At 33.1% G+C, this 25,663-nt stretch overlaps 1 protein-coding gene across 1 annotated transcript in view; it reads left to right on the top strand.

Annotated features, from left to right (window-relative positions):
- SENP7 (SUMO specific peptidase 7) overlaps nt 1–25,663 on the top strand; it is a 140,595-nt gene that overhangs the window by 93,546 nt on the left and 21,386 nt on the right. The window contains 8 exon segments of the mRNA NM_001313826.1: nt 2,116–2,234; nt 5,898–6,082; nt 7,165–7,504; nt 9,047–9,204; nt 11,988–12,134; nt 16,382–16,415; nt 23,519–23,698; nt 25,242–25,504. Coding sequence (NP_001300755.1) covers nt 2,116–2,234; nt 5,898–6,082; nt 7,165–7,504; nt 9,047–9,204; nt 11,988–12,134; nt 16,382–16,415; nt 23,519–23,698; nt 25,242–25,504 — 1,426 coding nt within the window.

Here is a 25,663-nt window from a genome sequence, read left to right as displayed (position 1 = left end):
CGCTGTGCAGAAGCCTTTTACTTTTGTTTCAGGATTCCAGAGTTCTTGTCTCATGGAGCTGGAAATGTATCTTGTGGACACAACAAAAGACTGAAGTGAAGGTTTATTAAGTGAAAGTGAGAACAGAAAGGGGAAAAAAAGCTCTCTAAAATCAGAAGGATCCCAGATGGGTTGCCACACAGGGCTTTGATGGTTAGTCTTTTATAGAAAACTGGCCAGGGAACTTGGTAAATATTTTGTCAATAGCAGAGTGGATTTGTAAGTATCATGAGAATATCCTGTATATATTTGGAACCAGTATTGTGGATTGGAAAATATGAGAATTTCCTGTTTATATTTAGAAGGATGGAGATGTTCCCTTCTCCTTGGTTAATATCTCATTTATAACATTTCTCCAAATCTGGGATTTCTGTAAGCCTGGTTATGTAGCCCCCTGCCTGTCTCTCCCTACCTACTCTTGGTTGTCCCTTACTCAGTTTGATGTAGCCTTACTTGTTTCTCCTTTCTCTATTGCCATAAATTAATCAACCATATATGTATGGATTTATTCCTGGCTCTCGATTCTAAGTCTCTTTTTATACCACATCATACTATTTTAGTTACTATAGCTTTGTAATATAGTTTGAAATCAGGAAGTTTTATCTTTTCAAAAAACTAGGTCTTACTTGTGTTGATCTTTTTAAAAAATATATATTTTTAAAAATTTATTTATTAGAAATAGGGGAGGCAGAGAATCTCAAGCAGAATCCCCACTGAGCACAGAGCCCAATGAGGGGCTCGATGTGGGGCTTGAACTCAAGATCCATGAAATCATGACCTGAGCTGAAACGGAGACTCACATGCTTAACCAGCTGAGCCACTCAAGTGCCCCGTGTTGATCTTTTCTATTGCTTTTCTTGTTTTTGTTATTTCTGCTCTGATTTTTGTTATTTCCTTCTTCTAACTTTGGGCTTAGTTCTTATTGTAGTTCTATGAGATATAAAGTGAAGTTGTTTATTGGAGTTCTTCTTTCTTAGTGTAGGCATTTATCATTACAAGCTTCTTTCTTAGAATTCTTTTTGTAGCATTCAGTAAGATTTGATATGTTGTACTTAGATTTTTATTTGCTTTGAGGTATTTTTTTGAGCTCCTCCTTGATTTTTTTCTTTGACAGCTTGTTCAGGAGCATATTGTTTCATCTCCATATATTTGTGAATATTCTAACTTTCTCCTATTACTGGTTTTTAGTTTAATATTATTGTGGTTAAAGATAGTTGGTATGATTTTAATTTTTATTAGATTTGCTAAGGCTTATTTATGTGGTCTGTCATATGACTTATGATTGTCATACAATTTGGGTGTTCTGTATGCACTTGAAAAGAATTGCATATTCTGATGGTATTGAATGACATGTTCTATAAATGAATGTTAGGTCTAGTTAGTCTAAAGTATGGCTTTAGTCCAACATTTTCTTGTAGATTTTTTTGTCTGTATGATTTATCCATTGCTCAAAGTATTGAAGTCCTCTGCTAATACTGTATTGTTTTCATTAATAGTAATGTGCTCATCATTTCAAAACTTGTTTTTCACACCTTATATTTTTATATATTTAATGAGTACCTTGTAATTTAAGTTATTCCTTCTGTAGGTAAAATTGGTTACCATACTCCAAACTTTATTTTTTTTTTTCCAAACTTTATTTTGTACTTAGTTTTTGGTATGTGAACCATGCTTGAAACATAGTAACAAATACCTTTGGATTTTTTTTTTTTTTTGATTACATATAGATGTGCTTGTCCTATACTTCTGTTCATGGAGTTTTTACTTTTTAAACCTCTTTGGAGTATTTAATATCTGTATTATTCTTTTGCTGTTTTTGCATGTGCCCAATCCTGTGGTATCCATATCTTTTTTTCTCCCAAAGAAATAGGAAAAGTTTAATAGTAGAAAAGGGATAAGAACTTTTGTCTCAAATCTTAGTTCAATATTCTTTTTTCTGTTCAGATCATATACACTGCTATATGGTACTGTATTTGTAACCTGTAAAACTGGATTTTTATCTTGAATATATATCAACTGCCTCCTTAATTCACTTGGATATAGAAGTATTGAATGTAATATGATTTTCTTTTGCAGGGGTTCCCAACCAAGTAAGACAGTAGATAATAATTATGCGAAGAAGGCTTCACACACTAAAGAAAAGGAAAGAGATGATGATGGCATTTCTCTTGTAATGTCTGATGCTCAACCTAAAGGTTTGTGAACATTAGAAAATTGTTGTCATTTGAATTTTTGTCTTTTGCATTTCTGCAGATGTTTAAGTTATAGTTAACTTTATTTAATCTTATATTTAAAAGATCTCTGAAAGTAAAGGGAAGTTATTTAGCAACACAAAATTGCTAAATTTTTTGTTTGTGCACTGTAGAATACATTTCTTCATTTATTAAGTCTAAGTTAAATTTGAATATTATTTCTTTTTTTGTTGTTGTTGGGTTTGGGGATAGAGCTATATAGTTTAGCTACTTGTAAGTGTTGTTTCCATGGATATGTCTGCTAACTTGATTATTATTCTTAACTTCCCACTGTCTATCCTCCTATGATGTACATTCTTTATTCATTAGAATTTCTCTCAACTCTAGGAGGATGCCAGTACAAGCCACTATTAGCAAATTTAAAGGTAAATACATCCCAGACTTCTGAAAATTCATTTTAGGTCTCTTTGCATGTAGGCTTAATGAATTAACTTCTTTTCTCCTTTTTGTCCTTTTTTTAAGGTTTTGAAGTGCTTTACAAAAATTTGCACCAAAACAATTCACTACATTAGTCAGATGTGGAACTAACATTTTTAGGGATCGCTTTGCTCTGATTGCTTGAAACTAGTTGAGACACTTCGTTTTCTGATTGATTTCATAAATCATTCACTAGAAAAGATGGTTCTTTAATGACACTATGCAAAAATTCTTTGTACGTCATTTGAAACATAGCTATTTACAATTTTTATTGGCCTTTTTCAAGAAAGCTAAAAAGAAACTAGACTAATAACCAGCTTCAACTCTTGTGAGAACAAGCTAGAGAAAGCAGTGTAACTGTAGACATATCTTTCAGTTAGTCACTAAGCACTAGGTACATATAATGAAAGACATTTATTTTCTTATGGATTGTACTTTTCCCAGAAATAATTTTCATTAATTACCAAATAAAAAGTATTTGTTCAAGTGATCTCACTTCATACTATCTAGATACTGTTAAACCCTCACATTCTACTGATTTCCTGTATAGAGTAGGAATAGTTGAATAAAAACCTTATTTGTGCCATTCAGTATTACTTTAAAGTCACAGTGGACTTTTAGACTTAGGGGAAAAAAATGCATGATAAAAGAAACACTTTATAGTTTCTTAGTACCCTTGAGGGTCCTCTTCAGAGATAAAGTGTTTTTAAGAAAAGTAGCTACTGAAACTTAATTGAAACTCACCATGTTTCCATCCTATGGATAATTGTATCCAATACCAGTTTTTTTGTTTTGCTTTTTAGAGAGAGAAAGGGGGAGAAGAGTGGAGGGAGAGGGAGAGGGAGTCTTTTTTTTTTTAATTTATTTTTTTATTAAAAACATTTTTTTTTGAGAGAGTAAGGGAATGGATTGGGGGAGAGGGAGACAGAGAATCTTAAGCATGCTGCACACGCAGTGTGGAGCTGGATGTGGTGTTCAGTCTCATGACCCTGAGATCACAACCTGAGCTGAAATCAAGTCAGATTCTTAACTGATTGAGCCACCCAGTCGTCTCCTCCATACCAGTTTTTTAACATAAGCCCATATATTAATGGGAATTCTGAATTAAACTCCCAAGTATACCATTCTTTTATAGTACATTGTTTTGTGAAATTTACTTTTCTGAAAATAGTATATGTATATATATATATACACACACACACACATATATAAATATGAAAGATTTTATTTTTAAGTAATCTCTAAACCTAACTTTGGGCTCAAACTCTGAGATCAGAACTGTACTGACAGAGCCACCCAGCCACCCCAATATATTGGACATATTTAGCATTTTTTGGTTTACAAGAATTTGTCACTTCTGTAATTTTATATACTGGTAATATTTGTGAGTTAATTTGTATATATTATGTAGGTAGGGTACTATTTTTATAATGGCAAGCTGTAATAAATTTATTCTGGTTTTCCATGAGATAGCCTTGACTGATGTGTAAATAAAGTGTTTGAGGGAAAACTCCTGTATAATAGGATTTTTTTAAAAGATTTTATTTATTTATTCATAGACACACACAGAGAGAGAGGGGCAGAGACAGGCAGAGGGAGAAAAGCAGGCTCCATGCAGGGAGCCCGATGTGGGACTTGGTCCCGGGTCTCCAGGGTCACACCCCAGGCTGCAGGTGGCGCCAAACCGCTGCACCACCGGGGCTGCCCAGATTTTTTTTTCAAGCCCCTTTCCTTTCCTCAGTCTATTTGCTATAATGTTTTTGTTCAGAAATGGTAATTTGGTAGAGCATTTATATGTAGAAATTGTATTTGACTACCTTTCCGGTTTATGAAATTACCAAAAAAAAAAAGCTATTGTGCTTTTCAAAATACTATGTTGATGATTTCAGGGGAGATTTTATTTTTCTTGGGGAGGGAATCAGAAGTGTTTTCTTTGGAAATTGAAAGACTGTTGACCATTTGGAGTTTTGTCCTCAATCCTGTCCCAATGCCTGCTTTTAAGAAATGACAAAGAGACACTATAAATGTTAGTTATTAGGTGTCTGTGAAGTGAGAATAAAAGCAAGGAATAGTTCGAAGAGAAGGTGGGTATTGGAGATCTTTGAATGAATGGATAGGTCAGGCCAGTAAGTGTTACATGAATTATAAGCAGTGAATTGAAGAAGCTGCTTTGGAACTTTGTTTATATAAACTTTGAGTTGGTACTTATATAGATTCCCAAAGCAATATAATTCAGGATACCTTTCAGTTACTTAGGTAGAACCTTTTGGGAAGGTATTTTTGTATAGTACAAATATTTGATAACTGAAATACTAAGCATTTTTAGTAATAATTGACATAGGTTCCAAATAATTCTTAGTTGATTTACAAAAGGGAACATTTCTTTATCTGTAGGGTGGTAGATTTATTGGAGAGTTAAAATGAGCTCTTGATTTTTAAAAAGAAGATAGCTGTGTGAATGACCACATATTATATATAGTCTGCTGAGGAAAAATATTTTGGCTTCTTTTTAAAGAACAGTGATTAATGCTCATATTTATTGTCTCTTCACTTAAAAATACATGTATATAACATTTAAATTTTAAAAATACAACTAATTTCTAAAATCACAATAAATTATCAAAATGTTTAAAATGAGAATTTTCCAAATTTTATTAATACTCCCCCCCTTTTTTGTATTACAGTCAAATGTAATTACAGGAAAAGGAATAAACATAGTTTGATTGTTTTGCTTTGGTTACTAAAGAATATACACTTTAATATATTTTCCTCATCTCATATTTATAGTACAATGGATATTTACTTTGTGTATGCAACTTAAAATAGGGCATTTCTTTATATTCATCCATGTCAGTATGAGAATTTAGCAGTGAACTTCTCTTTAGATTAGTTTTGGAAGTTGTACAGCAATTTTGATGTTTATTTGAGCTCTTCTTTTTTTAAAATTTTTAAAGGATTTTATTTATTTGTTCATGAGAGACACAGAAAGAGGCAGATACAGGCAGAGGGAGAAGCAGGCTCCATGCAGGGAGCCCCATGTGGGACTCGATCCCAGAACTTCAGGATCATATCCTGAGCCAAAGGCAGATGCTCAACCGCTGAGCCACCCAGGTGTCCCAATTTGAGCTCTTCTAAAAGGAATTCTTTTTGTACTTTTTGGCCATATTTATGTTTCTCTTGTTTTTTAAGACCTCAATAGTGGAAGTAGAGGTTGTGATCATCTTGAAGAGGGGAGCAGAAATAAAGATGATACATTTTCTGATTCAAAAATGGAACCCGCTCTGACCTCCAGGAAGAGAAAGAAAAGGCTTAGAAGTAATTTGCCTTATTCTCATAATTCTACTTCTTCCTTGTTTGAATCAGCAGAACAGATAGTAAGTAGAAGTATTTAGATATCATATGAAATAATTTATGGTATGATAAAAATGAGTTGACTGTGGCCAAAAGATGTTCTTATAGCTTTCTGCTTTTAATCATTAGATTTCTTTCTTTTCTTTGCCTATTTTTTTATTTTGTTTGATTTTTTAAAAATAACTTAGATGTTTTTCAGTAGAATAGCTATTGGAACAAATTTCAAAAATTATGAACAAATAAAAAAAGTTAAAAATGCTTCTTCTCTGATAGCACTCTTTAGTTTGGTATATATCCATCAGGCTTGTTCTATTTTGTTTTCCTTTTTTTTAACCAGATATTATTAATACTCTAGTTATAGTGTCCAGCCAATTGCTTTTTCTTTTTTTTTTTTTTTTGCTTTTTCATATATTGTGTAAAATTATTATCAGATTTCTTTTATCAGTAGTTTACTTACCAACTTCTTTAAGACTCTCTACCTAGAGTTTAGGGAATTTGTTGAAAGTGAAGAATTACTCTACTTCATACACACACTACCTATTTTCAAAACGTAGTATACAGTTAGTAAATGTACAAGAAGATAACCTTTTTACTCCTTTAATTTACAAGGTCTTTTAGGACTTTTCAGTATCTTGAGTTATAAACATGGTTTAGGTTTAAACAGTAAGAGAGATGTGAAGGCAGTGATTGATTTGATAGTTTTTAAAATTGTTATCCTCTTAAATTTTTAATTTTTTGCTTTTGTTTATAAAGTCACATGATGTCATTTGGCCTCATTACTTTTACAAGATAAAACTGTAAAAAGAAATTCTTCTTATTCTAAAGTTGACTTAAGTTCTACAAGTTATACCCTGTAAATATGGGAATTTCCACATCTCAGCCTTTTAAAAAAACGTTTAAGTGTCTGGTAGGACGACCAGATTCTGTCTCTTTACTTGGAAGACCCTAACAAGAGTAATACAGTATAATTGTGCAGTTTCCAATCCCTGTAGTTAAAGAAATTTTATAATATTTTTACTTTTATATTCTTCTTTAGGAATTTAAACTTTAAAAAATTCTTTAGCCAAATTTGACATGCTAATTTTCTGTATGTATTTATATTCAGAAAAAACAAGAAAATGACTCAACAGTATCTGCTGAATTTAAAAAGTCAAGTGAAAACTATCAAGACTCAAAAGTGCTTGAAGAAATTACACCTGAACCTATAGAAAGCAATATTGCTAAACTATCTTCACTTAATAGTCAGGAGTTGGCTTTGAGTGCTGCTCCGAAAAGTTCCTCTGTTGACTGTTCAACCACTGAAAATTTTGAGAACTCTATGTCCACTGATACTGTGGGGGAGTCTACCCTGCTTGAGAAGGATGAGAATGAGTTGAATGCAATAGAAAAGCCTGTTTTAAGTGAACACAGTGAGGGGAACCAGTCTTTGATATCAGTAGAACCAAGTAAGTAACAGGATTATAATGTTTTTTAATTTTCTCTGCTTTACTTGTTCTATTTCTTCCCTCAGATTTTTCTGGGGCAATAGCTGTTTATGACATTACTGTGGAATATATTAACTTTAGAAAAAGAAAACTTGGGGTTTAGGACTTTGTTCATGAGTTTTGTAATATTAATTTAGGTAAACAGTGGACTTAATATTTTTTTAAGAAGTTTTGAAAGTTTTTTTTTTAAAGGAATTGTGAACTGTGATTCATCTCAGTAGTTTTTTAAAAAATATTTAAATTCAATTTGCCAACATATTTTTTTTCAAGATTTATTTATTTTAGAGAGAGAGATGAGAGCTTGCTTGCATACATGTGTGCACACATTTGGGGGAGGTGCAGAGGGAGTGAATCTTCAAGCACATTCCCCGCTGAGCATGGAGCTCTCTGTGGGGCTCAATATCACAAGCCATGAGATCATGACCTGAACTGAAACTAACAGTTGGGTGCTGAACTGAGTGAGCCAGGTGTTCATCATCTCAGTAGTTTTTAAAAGGATTCTAAAAGGACCATTATTGTTGACATTTTGGTTGATGAAGTCGAAGTACAGAGTTTAAGTGCTACATGGTTATTGTCATTAATTTTAATTTAATTAATTTCAAGTATTTGATACACTCACATGGTTCAAACAAAAGTTTTGAATTTTTATTTTATTTTATTTTTTACTTATTTATGATAGTCACACAGAGAGAGAGAGAGAGAGAGAGAGAGGCAGAGACATAGGCAGAGGGAGAAGCAGGCTCCATGCACCGGGAGCCCGACGTGGGATTCGATCCCGGGTCTCCAGGATCGCGCCCTGGGCCAAAGGCAGGCGCTAAACCGCTGCGCCACCCAGGGATCCCCAAACAAAAGTTTTAAAGGATATATAGTGAATAGTCTCCCACATCTCAGGCATCCATTGCTTCTTTTGGAGACAGCTAATGTAATAGGCATTAAAGTACAATTTATCTTTTTAAATTTTAATCTTAAACTTAATATTTTTTTACATTCAATACATTTTTACTGTTGTAGTCAGAACTTGTTCCTATATACTCCTCATGGCTTTATTCATTTTTAAATGTCTTCATCCTCCAGAAGGTAAGGTTTCAGATAATTGCCTAATAATAGCACTGATATGAAAATATTGTATATAACTAGTATAAATTAGATAATGAATGATAATCCAGTTTCTTTTTTTTTTATTTATTTATTTTTTTAATTTTTATTTATTTATGATAGTCACACAGAGAGAGAGAGAGGCAGAGACATAGGCAGAGGGAGAAACAGGCTCCATGCACCGGGAGCCCGATGTGGGATTCGATCCCGGGTCTCCAGGATCGCGCCCTGGGCCAAAGGCAGGCGCTAAACCGCTGCGCCACCCAGGGATCCCGATAATCCAGTTTCTAAGTTGGACAGTTAGATGATTAAATTTTAATGAGATTATTAAAGGTATAGTGCATGAATTAGTAAGTTTTCATTGTGTGATTATTGTAACACATTTAAGAAATAATTTTTCCTTTCTAGTTGTTGTTTCTAGTGATGAAGAAGGACCTGTTGAACATAAAAGTTCAGAAATTCTTAAATTACAACCTAAGCAAGACCATGTCATCACTAATGAAAATGAGAGTGCTTCTGAATCAGCATTGTCAGAACTGCCATTGATTACACGTGAATCTGTACAGGTAATTTATTTCTGCTTTCTCATAGGTTAACAGTGAAATAGAGTTGACTAATAACTGTTTCTTTCATGAAGCAGAATAATGTAATAAAATTATGAAATTTCTTAGTTTAACTTTTGTTATAACTTTTATATTTGTTTGAAGGAAATATGTAATGGTCTTTATTTTGAAGTGGAAGAATTTCTTATTTTGGTCATTTATATTTTTTTTAATCTAAAACTGAATACTTTTTCTTTTTTTAAAAACTGATTCTCATTGAACATTTAACTACTTTATCAGAGCATTTCCTAAAATTAAGCAGTTTCCAGTATTTATCTGTCTGGCCTTCCAGTAGTGTGGCTACTTAGAATTATTCCTTTTCCTCACTTGCAATTAAGGCAGAAGATGGAGAGGAAAGAACATGGTGTCTGGAGATTATAGATCTGTGTTCAAATCCTGGCCCTGGTGCTCGCTTCGGCAGCACATATACAAATCCTGGCCCTGTCATTTAACTTCTTTAAGCCTGAGTTTCCTCATAAGTTAAATGAGGATGATAATACCTACCTCGCAAGACTATATTGAATATTAAATGAAGTAACATATGAAAGCATTTAGAATAGTGTCATAAACCAATCAGTTTGGTAAGTCCATTGTCTTTTCCTTCTTACAGAAAATAATAAATGGAAATATCTCGGTTTAATATCAGCCAGTTGTGTTTTGACACAGTACTTAAAAAATTATAGCTCTAAAGTGAGGTACAAATCATTTTTTGTCAGTGTTCTTATCATCAGCCTCTTATTGCTCTATTTTAAAGAAATGATTATCAGTGATCACCAGTGTAGAACTGTGGTAAAACTTCTGTTGGTTTGTTTTTTCATATGGTCAGAGCTGTTATTCTTTAGGATGTGATGAAGAATTAGGTCAGTTCTATAAAAATGTTTCGTGGTCTGATTATTATTTTTAAAGATTTTATTTATTTATTCATGAGAGAGAGAGAGGCAGACACACAGGCAGAGGGAGAAACAGGCTCCATGCAGGGAGCCCGACGTGGGATTTGATCCTGGGTCTCCAGGATCATGCCCTGGGCTGAAGGCAGTGCTAAGCTGCTTAGCCACCCGGGCTGCCCTGGTGGTCTGATTATTGTTTCACTGGTGTTCCTTTGCATTTGGTGCTCTATATAGAGATCACCTTAGCATCTTTGTTTGGAAGTTTTGTTAAAATGTAACCATTTTTTGGCCAGTAGTGTACCTGACGGCTTAGTTGTATTTGTTATGAAAACCATGTTATTATTAATAATGAGTTCAAACTTTTTAGTGAATTATAGTTTCCTTGGCAGCATATAATTTGATAAGGCATTATGAAATGATCATATTATAAGAAAATAACATTTTTTGTAGAACTGATGGAATATGATTACAACTAAGCAGAAAATAATGTGAAGACCTACTAAGATCTATAGGTCAGCATACCTTAAAATCTCCATACCTTTCCTTGTTTGCAGTTTTAAATGAAGTGGTGAGAAGCGTGGGCTTGGCGATTTTTAGGAGGCAGTTAATCTTTACAAACTGGGAGGCCCCAGTAATATATTCTTTTTATCCTGTAAGAAATTCTTTTTATCCTGTCTTCTCATTTTATCACTTAAAACACACACGGTTATCTGATTAGAGTCACCTGTAGTTGATTTGGTACTTATTCTTTAAGGGATAAGAAGAATACTAGAGTAAGCAATAAAAGATGAGAATGAAAAAAAAAGATGAGAATGATAAAGATTTTTATTAAGCAGATAAATGGCGTTGTGAGCTGGGTTAAGAATAATGAGTCCTACATATGTTTCAGATGAGGATTAATAACATTTTATAGAAGTAGAAGGAGAGTGAGTACATGTGCATAGTTGCCCTAGTGGTAATTAATTTTGTCATTAGTGATGTTAGGGTTAAAGAAGACTAATGTACAAAGAGTGGGCAAATGTGGAGTCGAAAATGTCATTTGGCAGTTTAAAATTCAGAAGAGATTGTAGGAAATAGCTGGTGCTAATACTTCCTAGTAGTATATTGTAATTTAAAAGCAGAGTTCTGTAGTTATTTGAGTGGAAGTGGTATGATTTTTGAGGTTTTAGATAACTGGTTGGCTATTTTCAGACATAGGACATAGAGTAAAACATAAAGATTTGATATAACAGATGGTCCTTAGGCACTTACATGCCTTCAAGTACATGACCTAAGAACATCATCTTGGTTTATGAAACAATTTTATGTGGTAGAAATAACCCTTGATCGAGAGATACAAATCTGGTTTTGACTTAGCTTTGCTTCACACTAACTTTATGATTTTGGGCAAGTCACTTAACCAATCCAAACATCTATTAGTTTTACTTATGAAATGAAGAAAAATCCAAACTACCTCACAGGATGATTGTGGTGATTAAGAGAGAGAATACATTTAGAAACTCATTTTAAACTAACTAACAACTACATAAATCTTAATTTATTTCCGTTGAGCTAAAAATGTATAAAGCCTATTAGGGAATATTAAATTTGAAATCATGACTTTGATGCAGAGGAAGATATATTTCTGGAGCTTAGGCCTATAGAATTTAAGATTCAATTATTAAGAGTAATTTTCTCAAGGTAAATCATATGCTTTTTAAGAAAAAATCTAGATTACTATTTCTTCACAGTAAGAGCAGTATAAAGTTCTTTACAAATTTCATTAATAGCAATTTAAAGAAGTATTTGATTTTGAAAATCATTGTCAGCATTTGTGTAATACTTAGGGTTATATGCATTTTATAATTTGTTCCTTGTTAGGCTTCATCTGAATTATGTCCATATAAGCCTGTTATGGAAAACATTTCCTGTATTACACCTAGTAATGAGATGGATCTACACCTGGATTTTATATTTACTTCTGTTTATATTGGTAAAATAAAAGGAGCTTCTAAAGGTTGTGTTACAGTAAGTATATTTAATTTGTTTTTGTTTTTATTTTTTTAGTTTTGGATTATGGACAAGGCATTTACAGATTGTCCTTTTTTTGAAGTACAAATGAAAATGGAATTGAGATTAATTTTATATGAGACACTTTGAATATGTCATTATCCCTACTTTGAGACATGTCTAGAATTGGGAAATCCTAAAATCATAAGGGAAAATCCTAAAATTATAACTTTGACCCAACTATTCTAATGAAGATCATGTATGAAAAAAGATCGTATGTATTACTGATATTCAGTGGGCTTTTAAACTTACTTGGTGTTAGAGTCGATTTTTATTCAAGGTATGGTTGAGATCAAGAAGAAGAAATCTTATTATGCTGGTTTAAATTGTAAACTGAGTTCTTCAAATTCCTACATTTCTTTAAAGAGCTCCAGGAGTAGTTCTTAGACAGGGTTTTACTCAGTTCTTTTATTTTCTCACTATTTCTGCCTGTTAAAATTCTAACCATATTTTAAGGCTTTCTGAAAGACATCCTCTTCCAAGAGGCCTTTTTTCATTTCTCCTTTCTAGCTAGAAGTAACCTTTCCCTTTACTGTGTACTTAAAGCACTTTGTAATCTGTTTTAAGATTTATTTTGTGTGTTTATAATTGTTTATATTTTTGCTGAAATCTCTCCATTAGTCTTTAAGTATCTTGTGATGAAGAGCAATGCTTTTATTTGCTTTTACACCTTACATATATAGTTCAATCCTAAAAAGGCACTTAAAAGAAGATAGCATATGATTTAAGACATAAAGTAGCTGTTTATTTGGTGACCATGCAGGAGGATGGCCTAATTTCAAGTGTAAATCCAGCAAAATCTGGAATCTACAAATAATGATAACTTGTGATATAGTTAAAATTGTTCTTATTGAAAGCACAAGAACAATTTTAATATTCTCTGATCAGTAGTTTTTAGATATTAATGATTTTGGCTTGCCTGGAGTGATTTTACAGTTTTCTTTTCTTTAAGGAATTTCATTCATTTTTTTAATAATCTTTACTCCTCCACCCCTCCTATTTTACTTTTTTATTTTAAATTCAGTTTAGTCATTTTTTTTCCTGTTGAGTTCTTTGTAGTGGTAAAAAATTGGATAATATAAATATATGATAATAATTGAGTAATTGGGAAAGGAAAATCCAACATAAATATTTAGCAATGGGTTTTTATTAGTTAATAATATTAATTGTTTATTAGAGTTAGGTGGACTTGTTATGGGCCAAAAGTAGGACCAAACAAAAAACTACAATTGAGTAAAGAAACTGTTTTATTTATTTTATTTTATTTTATTTATTTTATTATTTTATTTTATTTTACAAATAATATCTATAATCTTGCTTATCCAGAGACATTTGACGTTAACTCTTCAGTGTATATCATCCCATATTCTTCATATTAGATATATTTATAGGTTTAAATCAAAAGTATATGACATAAGTGCTGTTTTGTAACTTACCATTATTAAGTTAGTTCATGAATCTATTTTGGGATATTCAGGTTGTTTTATTTCCTGTTTGGACATTTTGATTGTCCTGGGGAGTGCATATATATATTCAATAAATGTCATAAAGTAGGTTTTCAAGTTTTGTTTCATGTTTGTTGGAACACTTCTTATGATTGAAATAAAAATTTAAATGTCTTATTAAAGGAAAGTGATTTAGTAAATCAAAAGCAAATATATGCAGGTAAAAAATACATATGTATATGAAGAAAGGCTGAGAGGAATTCTATAATATTAAAATAGTATGTTATTAAGGAGAGAGCATAAGCAATTTTAAAACTTAAAAATAATGAATAACATGAAAAGGGGAAAGAGAAAGTTAAAAGTCTTAAAGCTTTCAAGGATTCAAAAGACTATTCTTTTTTCAGACACAATTCATAATGCTTTGAAACTTAGAAATTAAAGACCTTTTTTTGTGGGGGAGTAAATAAGAGAATTACATTCAGTCATTTTCCAGATGTTTAATGTGTCTCTACTAATGTGTTGTTGTATATTAACTGGAGATCTTGTTCTCACTCTCATGATAGTTGTATTTTAGCAGAACTAGAAAAGTATCTATGGCGGAAAACTGTTTACGTATATTAGAGCCTATTTTCTTATAGTTGGACAATGACTGCTATTTTTTTTAACGTGGAGAAGGCTGCAATAGATGTGAACATTTCGTTATTTATTTCTCAACTTTCTTGATAGTAGGACAAAGGTTTATTAAACACATTGTGTTCAGAGAACCGTATTGGCTATTATAAGAAGTTATAAATAGATATGGTGTTTTGGAATTGGGTTTATCTTAACTCTCACAAAAAACATCTGTCTTACTTTCCCAAATGGAGATTAAATTTCTGCTGGGAATAGGGCTTTGCTTTGGGAGAGGTTATATGTTGGCTTAGTCATCATACAAAGGTGTAAATGAGTATGAGATCCTTGCCAGACTAAAGATTTGATGATATAGGACAAGAATACTTATTGTGGAAGAATGAGAGAGTAGTAACAAAATAGAGGCCAAGGTATATAGATACACTATTTCTAGTTCATAATTCTGTAATAATGTCTATAAAATCTCAAAAGCAAATATTCCATATATTTATTTTCTATAATTATTTACATTTGCTAAGATACATTTTTATGAGATTAAAGACATTGAATCATGTCAGATTTGGGCAAGGGAAAATATACACCAAATATATTTAGCAGTCGTGTGACAGACTAGTAAGGTGTATTTGACTGAATTGAACTAGATAATATACTTAGTCAGATGCTATTGTCTATTGATAAAAGCTCCTTTTGATTAAGGCTCTTACCTAAAGCTGACAGGGATTCAGTAAGTAACCAAAATTCACCTACTTACTGTTTGTATAAGTGGTAGAGATAATAGAGACAGAACTTGAACCCCAAGCTCAGCTTTTTTTTTTTTTTTTTTTTAAGAGTTTATTTATTTATGAGAGACACGAAGAGAGAGAGGCAGAGACACAGGCAGAGGGAGAAGCAGGCTCCATGCAGGGAGTCCTATGTGGGACTTCATCTCAGGACTCTAGGATCACGCCCTGGGCTGAAGGCAGGTGCCAAACCGCCGAGCCACCCAGGGATCTCCCCAAGCTCAGGTTTTAATTCATGTGCCTCTTTGCTTGAATTTTATTTTAGTGGCTGACTTAGACTCTGAAATATGAGTTTTATATTTGTGAAGCTACAATATGAAATAATTTTTAAATTGGAAAAGAAATGAGTCACAGTAAACCTGTGGTTTCACTAGGCACTGTTTTCTACATATTTGGAATTCTCTTGATAGTTAATTGAGGTATTCATGTACAAAGACCATTTTTAATTTTGTTTTTGTGCTCACAGACTATACCCCTGGTGTGGTAAACAATTTCATAAATGTATTGATCAAAAGAGAAACCTAACTGAAGAATGAATAAGTCACGAATTCATTTGACATTAAATTGAAAAATGAACTTAAGAGCGCAACCTGTTTTTAGATGGAACATGTAAGATTGTAGGTGCTCATGACCTTGAGAGTTGATTATAAAAGCAACTCTTAAGGTCAGATTTATACAAAAGATTCCTGGAGAAAATTAATGTCCTGGCACAGAAGGGGCAGAAAGAACAACTTGACTGAATCTTCCCTCAGAAGGGAATTTATAACATGGAAACAAAGATGAATGCTGGGAATGTCAACAAAGTCAAGAATCAAAGCCTGTTTTGTGGTTATTTACTAAAGTCACTGATACTATGGAGTTCTCTTGGCAGTTTCTTGGGATTTTGTCTTGTTTCTTCCATAAATATTCAGGAATCATTGTTGAAAAATATATTAAGTAAAGTTTTACTGATTTTTATAGATTAGCAGAGTTAAATTACATATGCAGGGTTCTTCCATAAAACTTTTTTTTCCAAAAAAAAAAAAAAAAAAGAGACAACTAAGTATTTACAGTGAAACATTTTCTTGGTTTTTTGATAAAAAGGTTTGAGCACTTTTATTTTTAAAGATTATACTTTAAAATAAAATTTAAATTTATTTCTGCACCCAGCATGGGGCTCGAATTCATACCCTCAAGATCAAGAGTTCTATGCTCTACAGACTGTGCCAGCCAGTTGTCCCTTGAGCACTTTTAGTATAGACTTTGAATAATGCTTCTGGTTTGAGAAAGAAAAAAAACTAAAAATTTTGAATAGTAATTTATATTGAGTAGTAACTCATTTTTTGCTTTTTTTTTCTTATGTTTCCTTTAGTTCACAACAAAATATGTTAAGATCCCATTTCAAGGTAAGCTGATATTGTCTTGTGATTTCTTTCACTGTAATTTTGAACATAAAATTACAAAAACTCTGAATTCTTTCTGCAGCCAAGTTTCCATAATTTTTTCCAGAATAGAAATTAAGTAAATCTAAGGTTAAAAATGTATTTTAATTAACACTTTTTTTTAGCATCTTTAAAAGGAGTTAAAATGTTTGATAACACTGAAAATTGTAATGACCATTAATGTTAAAGGACTCAAGGTAACTTTTTGGAATTAATAGAAATAAAGTTTTGATAGCAAGAAGATTTTGGTATGATGAAATGTATGAAAATAAAAATTATAAGGAAAATATATGAAAAATAAACTAAGGAAAATTTATAATGTTGCATACAATATGTAAAATGGTTTTATATAGAGTTTAGAAATTTTTTAATACTATTTCTTATCTGAGTAAGGCAAAGTAGATTGGAAACTGTACTTGTAATATATGGAGACTCAGACCATTTTTTTATTTTCTCCCCAACTAAAATCCTTTCAGAATAATAATGACATTAAGAAAACAAGAAACAATAGAATAGTCTCTAGAGAAAGAATTATGAAAAGAATGAAGAAAAATAGACACAAGTAGTACTTCACAAAATGACTAGGAAAGAGAGGAAGCTTCTTCCTGCAGGGAACCTGATGCGGGACTCGATCCCAGGACCCCGGGATCACAATCTGAGCCAAAGACAGATGCTCAACCGCAGAGCCACCCAGGTGCCCCTAGCATTAACTATTTAGAAGAAACAAATAAAGACTTGTGATTTAAAAGAAAATAATTTCCTAAAAGAAAGTACAGTAATCTATATTTAAGTATCTATGTAATAGTGCTCCTCTCATATTTTTTTTTTAAATTGAAGTATAATTGACATGTAACATTATATTGGTTTCAGGTATTGGTTCAGGTACAACATAATGATTTGATATTTGTATATATTGCATGATGATTCCTACTATGTGTCTAGTTCACATCTTTCCCATACATAGTTGCAAAAGGTTTTTTTTTTTTTTCCTATTGTGGTAATTGATGACTTTTAAGATCGCACTTAGTGATTGTCACATGAATACTACAGTGTTAGTAACTATAGTCACCATGCTGTGGATTACATCCCCATGACTTATTTATAAGTTTGTACCTTTTGTTCCCTTTACCCATCTTGCCTGCCCGCCCCCTGGCTTTGGCAGCCAGTAATCTGATCTCTGTATCCATGAGCTTGTGTGTGTGTGTGTGTGTGTGTGTGTGTGTGTGTTTTAAATTTTACACATAAGTGATAACATGCAGTATTTGTCTTTGACTTATTTCAGAACGTGAGCAAGGGGAGTAGGCAGAGGGAAAGGGATAAGCAGACTCCCAGTTGAGTGCAAAGCCCCATGTACGGCTCCATCTCAGGATCCCTGAGATTATGTCCTGAGCCAAAGTCAGACACTTAATGGATTGAGCCACCTAGGCGCCCCATAAAAATCTCTTAAAAACAAGACATGCATATAAAAGGTTTTAATAGATGAGGAACGTAGAAGTCTAAATGTTTATTTTTCTATAGTACCTGAGGGAAATATTAATTTACTTATTTATATTAGCTACTAATTATGTTTGGCTGTGGCTGTAAGAACATAATTTATCTTTCCTTCATAAGGAAGAAATCCATAGGTAAGCTGAACAGGGCTGATACGGTGTTTCTTTGGTCATCAGAGACCCAGTCTTTTTTGTTTTTTTACAGTGTCATTCCTGACATAACTTTCATCCTTAAATTTGTCTCATGGTCCACATGGCTCATATTTCAGTCATCATGTTTGTGTTGTAGGTGGAAAGCAGGAGGAAGGGAAAATTGTAAAAAGTACACATACCACTTATCTCTTGCCTTTTTAAGGAGCCTTCTTAAATGTGCATGCCAACTAACCTCTTCTAATTACATTTTCTTACCTAGAGTGTAGTCATATCACACATCTATTTGCAAAGGAAGGAGGAAATACATTTTCTAAAAGCTAAGTATCTTGCCTCCTAAATATGATTAGGGTTCTGTTATTAGGACCCCTAATAGTGGGTAGGAAAAATTATAAGCAACTCCCACTTTCAGTTTCTTCCATAGTCCTGTAACCAAATAAACGAAATATTGGGGAAAATTTGGTTGTGAGATATATTTTCCTTAATGATGGATGTTAAATTCCCCCTTTTTAAAGGGAAACGTTTTGAAAGTAGTCTTTCTAAAGAAACTTATGCTTTTATACTAAAAGGTTGGTACATTTGGATTAGTAGTAATTTTCTAGATTTCACAGAAATAGTATCACTTAATTGGTTTTGTGAGCTGCCTGAGGAAGAAATGTTGAGAAGTTTCTGAAAATTCTTACTCTTGTAATTTAATGTCTGTCTTTGCTGCCAGTTTCACTGACAATTTTCAGTGGGGGAGTTACAGTGCCCAGAGATTACAAGAATTAATGTTGTTAAAATGTCCACACTACCCAAAGTGATCTGCAGATTCAATGTAATACCTATCAAAATTTCAATGACATTTTTTACAGAAATGGAAAAAATTCTAAAATCTGTCCAGAACAACAAAAGACCCCAAATAGCCAAAACAGTCCTGAAAACATGGCTGGAGTCCTCACACTTCCTGATTTCAGACTACATTACAAAGCTATAGTAATCAAAACAATTTTGTACTGGCATAAAACAGACACATAGAGCAGTAGAACGGAATTGAGAGCCCAGAAATAAACCCATGCATATATGGTCAATTAATTTTTCATAAAGGAGCCAAGTATATACTAACCGGAATAGAATAATCTCTTCAATTAATGGTACTGGGGAAGCCAGACAGCCACAAGTAAAAGAATGAAACTGGACTTTCATCTTTACTATATACAAAAATCAACTCAAAATGGATTAAAGCTTTAAATTTAAGATTCTGAAACCATAAACTCTCAGAAGAAAAACATTAGGGGGTAAGCTTTTTCCCATCAGTCTTTGCCATGATTTTTTTGGATTTGACTTTAAAAGCAGAAGTAGCAGAAGCTAAAATAAACAAGTGGAACTCCATCAAACTAAAAGGCTTCTACATAGCAATGGAAATCATCAGCAAAATGAAAAAGCATCCAATGGAATGGGAGAAAATATTTGCAAACCAGAAATCTAATAAAGAGTTAATATCCAAAATAAATAACGAATTCAGAGAACTCAATAGCAAAAACAAGTCTGACTTAAAAATGGGCAGAGGAGGTGAATACACATTTTTTCCAAAGACATACAAATGGCAAATAAGCACATGAAGAGATGCTCAACATCACTAATCACAAAAATGCAAATGAAAACCACAATGAGATATCTCCTTATACTTGTTAGAATGGCTATCATCAGAATGACAAGAAGTCAGCAAGGTGTTCGTAAGGAGAAAAGGGGAATCTTTGTACACTGCTGATGAGATTGTAAAGTGTGGCAGCTACTGTGGAAAATATTCTGCAGGTTCCTGAAGAAGGTAAAAACAGAACTGCTGGGATCCTTGGGTGGCGCAGCGGTTTGGCGCCTGCCTTTGGCCCAGGGCGCGATCCTGGAGACCTGGGATCGAATCCCACGTCGGGCTCCCGGTGCATGGAGCCTGCTTCTCCCTCTGCCTGTGTCTCTGCCTCTCTCTCTCTCTCTGTGTGTGTGTGACTATCATAAATTAAAAAAAAAAAAAAAACACGATTAAAAAAAAAAAAAACAGAACTGCTATATGATTCAGCAAATCCCACTTCTGGGTATATATCCAAAAGAAATGAAAATGGGATCTTGAAGAGATAGAGGCACCTTGCATTATCCAAGGTAGCCAAAATATGGAAACCACCTAAATGTCTGATGGATAGATAAAAGTGTGGTTAATATGTACAGTGGAGGCTCAGCGGATTAGCCCCTGCCTTTGGCCCAGGGTGTGATCCTGGAGTCCAGGGATCGAGTCCCACATCAGGCTGTCTGTATGGAGCCTGCTTCTCCCTCTGCCTCTCTCTCTCTCTCTGTGTCTCTCATGAATAAATAAATAAAATATTAAAAAAATATGTACAGTGGAATATTAGTCTTGAGAAAGAGTGAAATCTTGCCCTGAAATCCATGAGAACATGAATGAACATTGAGGGCATTATATTAATTGAAATGAGTCAGATAGAGAAAGACAAATACTATATGGTATTGCTTATATATGGAATCTAAAAAAGCTGGCTCACAGAAACCGAGACTAGCGTGGAGGTTACAGGGGCTGGGACATGGGGGAAATGGGAAGATGTTGGTCAGAGATTATAATCTTCCAGGTATAAGAATAATGTACAGAATGGTGATTACAGTTACTACTGTATTATATATTTGAAAATTGCTAAGGGAGTCGATCTTACATGTTCTCACCATGAAAATGAAATGATAGTTATGGAAGTGTTAGCTAATGCTTCCATGGCAATTGTTTTGCAGTAAATAAGTGTATCAAATTGACATTAGACAGCTTAAACTTATGCAATGCTACATGATAATTGTACCTCAGTAAAGCTGGAAAAAAAATGAAAAGTCATAGTTAAGGATAGCAAGGTCAGGGGTGAGGGAGATAGGGAGGGACAGAACAGACTTTAAAAGGCATAAGCCAATATGAAAGACCGTACAAAATAGATGCAAAGAGAAAGAGAACAAAAGAGTGATGAAAAATGTTTAAAAACACAAGGTAAGAATGGAAGGAGGAAGGAGAGGAAGGAATGAAAGAAGGAAAGAGGAAAGGAGAGATAAAGAGATGAAGAAAGGATGGAAAGAAAGGAAGAGGAAAGAAAAGCGGGCAGGATACAGGGAGGTTAAGAATAAAGAAAAGGATAGTGAATGAATTGGACTAAGAAAAGATACAGAAAAAAGCGATCAGAGAAGAAAAAGGAAATGACCAAGATAGAAAGTAGGAAAAAAGAAAGAAGTTTTAAAGTTATGAGCCTGTAGGAAAGAGTAAAATACAAAAGAAATGAGATAAAGAATGTGGGAGTGAGAGATAGAAGGGTTTGAAAGGAGGAGCTTATAAGAAAATAAAGTATAATTATAGACAATAAGGGGAGAAATCTTAAATAGAATTCAGTTAAAATACTCTAGGGTAAAGGCGTACCTGGATGGCTCAGTGGTTGAGCATCTGCCTTTGGCTCAGGGCATGATCTTGGGGTCCTGCAATTGAGTCCTGCATCAGATTCCCTGCAGGGAGCCTGCTTCTCCCTCTGCGTGTGTGTCTGCCTCTCTCTCTGTGTCTCTCATGAATAAAGAAAATCTTAAAAAAAAAAAAAACTACACTAAGATAAGATTGATGAATGGTGACAGCTAGCTAGGAAGGTAAATAGGTGTGTAGGGAGGTATATAAAACATAAACAGATGCAAAAAAAAAAGTAGATCCATAGATAGATGACAGATGAATAGAAACAGATTGATCGATAGATAGAAATGATTTTAAAAAGGATTATCCAGGAAAATTCCAGTAAATTAAAGGTAGAAACAGAGTTAGAAAGGGAAGGAAGAAATGTAAAATATTTTTAGAAGTAGCAGTGAAATAGAGTAACCAGACGGGCAAGCATGCAAACAGGCACAGAGGAGAACTAGAAATACAGAATAGGAGCAAGAAAAAGACATGGAGAAATGGAATAAGGGAAGGAAAGAATGAACAAAGGAAGAGGGAATATGAAAGAAATGAAGACAAGATGTTTAAAATGGATCATTTGATTGTAAGAAAAAGTAAAAAAGCATTGCTAGTGTGGGAACTTTAAGATGCCTTGTTAAGTATTTGAATGCTTATTGTAAAATGCTTTTCAAACTTCAGTGTTGAATGATATGAATCACCTGGGGTTTTGTTTTGTTTTTTGATAAGCCAAAAATTTTGATTCAATACATGTAGGGTACAGCCTGATATTCTGTATCTCCATCGGGCTCTGATGTGATCCCGAGGGTCATCATAGGCGGAGAACTAGATTTTGAGTACCAAGGTGGGGTACCAGGAAATAATGCAGGGGAAGACTACTAAGAAATGTGTTTCTTTTTCTTTCTTTCTTTTTTTTAAAAAAAAGACTTTATTTATTCATGAGAGACAGCAGAGAGAGAGAGAGAGAGAGAGAGGAAGAGACACAGGCAGAGAGAGAAGCTAGCTCCATGCAGGGAGCCCAATGTGGGATTCAATTCTGAGACCCTAGAATCATGCCCTGGGCCAAAGGCAGATGCTCAACCGCTGAGCCACCCAGGTGTCCCAAGAGATATGTTTCAAACAAGTATTCGTCTTGAGTTTGTACGTAACTGATCCTTGTATTCCTAGTTCAGATGCTTGTTTTCTTGAAGTTGGACCGGATGACCTTCAGGACTTGTTTACACTAGTTTTCTATGTTTATTTGAATTAAAAAAGTCCTTAAAGAAGATTCTTTTAGTTTACTAGGAGAAAAGACCCGTAATTCTGGGTGAATACCTACAAGTTTTGAGAAGTAAAACCTGGAAGAATTTTATTTATTTATTTTTTAAGCCTGAAGAATTTTACAAGAAATACTGTCTTAGACCATTTAAAAGCTCATAATATCTTTGAGAGTCTTTTGATAGTGGCTAGTCTGTTTAGTGGAATGCAGATCTTTTGGGAGAAGAAACCTAGGAATAATTTGGCTTATGGTAGCATTTGGTGTCTTGGTTGATAGTATTGAGCAAGAGAGAAATATGTAATTTTCTAAATTATACTATGCTTAGTTTTGTGCATAGATAAAATAGTCATTGTTGTCATCTTTTTTTTTTTCTTCTTCTTTTGTTTTCTACTTCTTTTTTTTCTGGTGATATCAGCGCTCCCAGTAAGAAATCTCTCAGGAAAAAGTTTATATGCTATGGAAGTTCAATTTCATATTTCCTTTTCCTGATTATAACTGAGATTGTTGGATAATTATTTGGGCCTTTCCAGTTGTAATATGTTTCTTACGCTGATAATATTGTTTCAGGTATTTTAGCTAAGTTTAGTGAAGTGCACTGGAAATAATATTTTTGTAAAATTTTGCATATCATTTTTTGAAAAACATCATGTATTCAAGGAGAGTCATATAGTGTGTAAGTATTGTATTCCTAACGTTATCTTTTTTTGTTTGTTTGTTTCAGTGTCCTTGAATGAGGTTTCATTGCTAGTGGATACCACACACTTAAAGAGGTTTGGGTTATGGAAAAATAAGGATGACGATCACAGTAAAAGGAGTCATGCTATCCTTTTCCTCTGGGTCTCTGCAAATTATCTTCAAGAGATTCAGACCCAACTAGAAAACTTCACGTTAAGTCAGCAGTGTGAGTATGAAATGATATCTAAATTTTGGAATAACCTAAGAAGGTCCTGTAAATAAAGTAGTTTTCTTCTAAAACAATTAAGTAGAATGTAATATCATTGAATTGAAATTAATTTCATTGGATTAAAAGTAATCTTATCCTTTAATATTATGCAAGATAAATTATTTCTTCTACATAATTTCTCCTGATTTCTTACGAGTTCCATGCCCTTGTTTTATAATGAACTATGACAACTAATCAGTGGCAAAGTTAAATAAAATACAGAAGTCTTTACTTCAGCATTTTCTTGAATTTAAAAAAAAAAACTCAGTTTACTTATATATCATTTCTCTAAGACTGAATTGACTTTTGGGAGAATGCTCCCAAAACTAGTCTATTTATATGTATCTTAAATATCTCCCAACGTTGTTTAGTTTTTAGTTCTTAAGGAGTCTAGTTTAAAATTGGGCAAATCAAATTAGTAAGATTCTTTCTTACTTCTTTGATCTTTCTACCTTGTCCTTTGTACTCCCTTGCATATAAAATGTGGTAAGTGGCAAACCAAATTTTATACCTTTAATATTACAGTAGTCCCTCCCTTATCCATTGAGGATATGTTCCACGACCCCCCATGGATGCCTCAAACCACAAATGGTATTGAACTCTATATATACTATGTTTTTTACCTATACATATGTACCTATGAAGAAATTTAATATGTAAATTAGGTACAGTAAGAGATTAACAATAACTGATAATAATAATTATAACAATATACTCTAAAAAAAGTTACACGAATATGGTCTTTCTCAAAATCTTACTGTACTGTACTCACCCTTATGATGATGTGAGAAGATAAAAAGCTTATGCGATAAGATGAAATTAAGTGAATAATATAGGCATATTGATGTAGTGTTAGCCTACTATTGACCTGATGGTGATAGGCCAGAAGGAAGATCATCTGCTTCTGGACTGTGGTGGTTAACCATGGGTGACCATAACTGTAGAAAATGAAACCATGGATAAAGGAGGACTACTGTAGTTATTTTGCTGTCTTACTCCAAATTAATTGGGAAAATTCATGACTAAATAGAGAAGTTGGGGAAATAAAACTAGCCATTTATAATTATTAGGGGGGAAGTGAGTGTCATTTGAGACCATTGTTGAAACGATTGATAAAATGATTTTGAAGGAAGTGTTTAATTGCTTTTTTAACTGGTAGATTTGATACATAGGGGAGGTTAGAGAAGAATAATTCATTGCTTAGTTATCTTTCATTAATTTATTCGTACATTCATTAACAAACGTTTACTAATACCTACTAAATGCCAGATAGTAGAGATAGAGCAAATAGTACCATTGTAGAGTTTCCATTTTATTGCAGGAAGAGTTTAAAATGTGTGAGTTTTGAATCTAGGTTACTGATGGCCTATTTTGAGATTGAATTTGCCTGCGTTATTAACTAACATACAAAGTACTATTATTAATAATTAAATTATTTTAATTATTATTACCTTGAAAAATAACACTATTGCTAAAAATTGGTTTCTTTTTTCTCTTGTAGCAAAATCCAGTGAATTCATTTTCCTTGAGTTACACAGTCCTATTTCACAAAGAGAAGAATTGAAATTGAAAGATATTATGACAGAAATAAGTACAGCCAGTGGAGAATTAGAGCTTTCTTATCCATTGTCTTGGGTTCAGGCACTTCCTTTATTTCAGAACCTCTCTTCAAAAGAAAGTTCTTTTATTCATTACTATTGTGCTTCGACTTGTTCTTTTCCTGCTGCTGCTGCTGAAGAAATGAAGATGAAATCAATATCTCAGGTTAGCATATGATTAATATAATTGGCAAGGTTTAGTAAGAATTTTTTCACTGAAGATAGAATGATTTCAAAATGCTGTTTTGTCAGAAGGGCATAGGAGCCAACCTGAAAGAACTCCTAATACCAAATCTAGAACAGTTTTATCTTTATTATTATTTTT

The sequence above is a fragment of the Canis lupus genome, chromosome 33, assembly GCF_011100685.1.
Source record: "Canis lupus familiaris isolate Mischka breed German Shepherd chromosome 33, alternate assembly UU_Cfam_GSD_1.0, whole genome shotgun sequence".
Lineage (NCBI taxonomy): Eukaryota > Metazoa > Chordata > Mammalia > Carnivora > Canidae > Canis > Canis lupus.
Note: the sequence above shows the minus strand (reverse complement) of the source record. Positions and strands in the feature narration are given on the sequence as shown.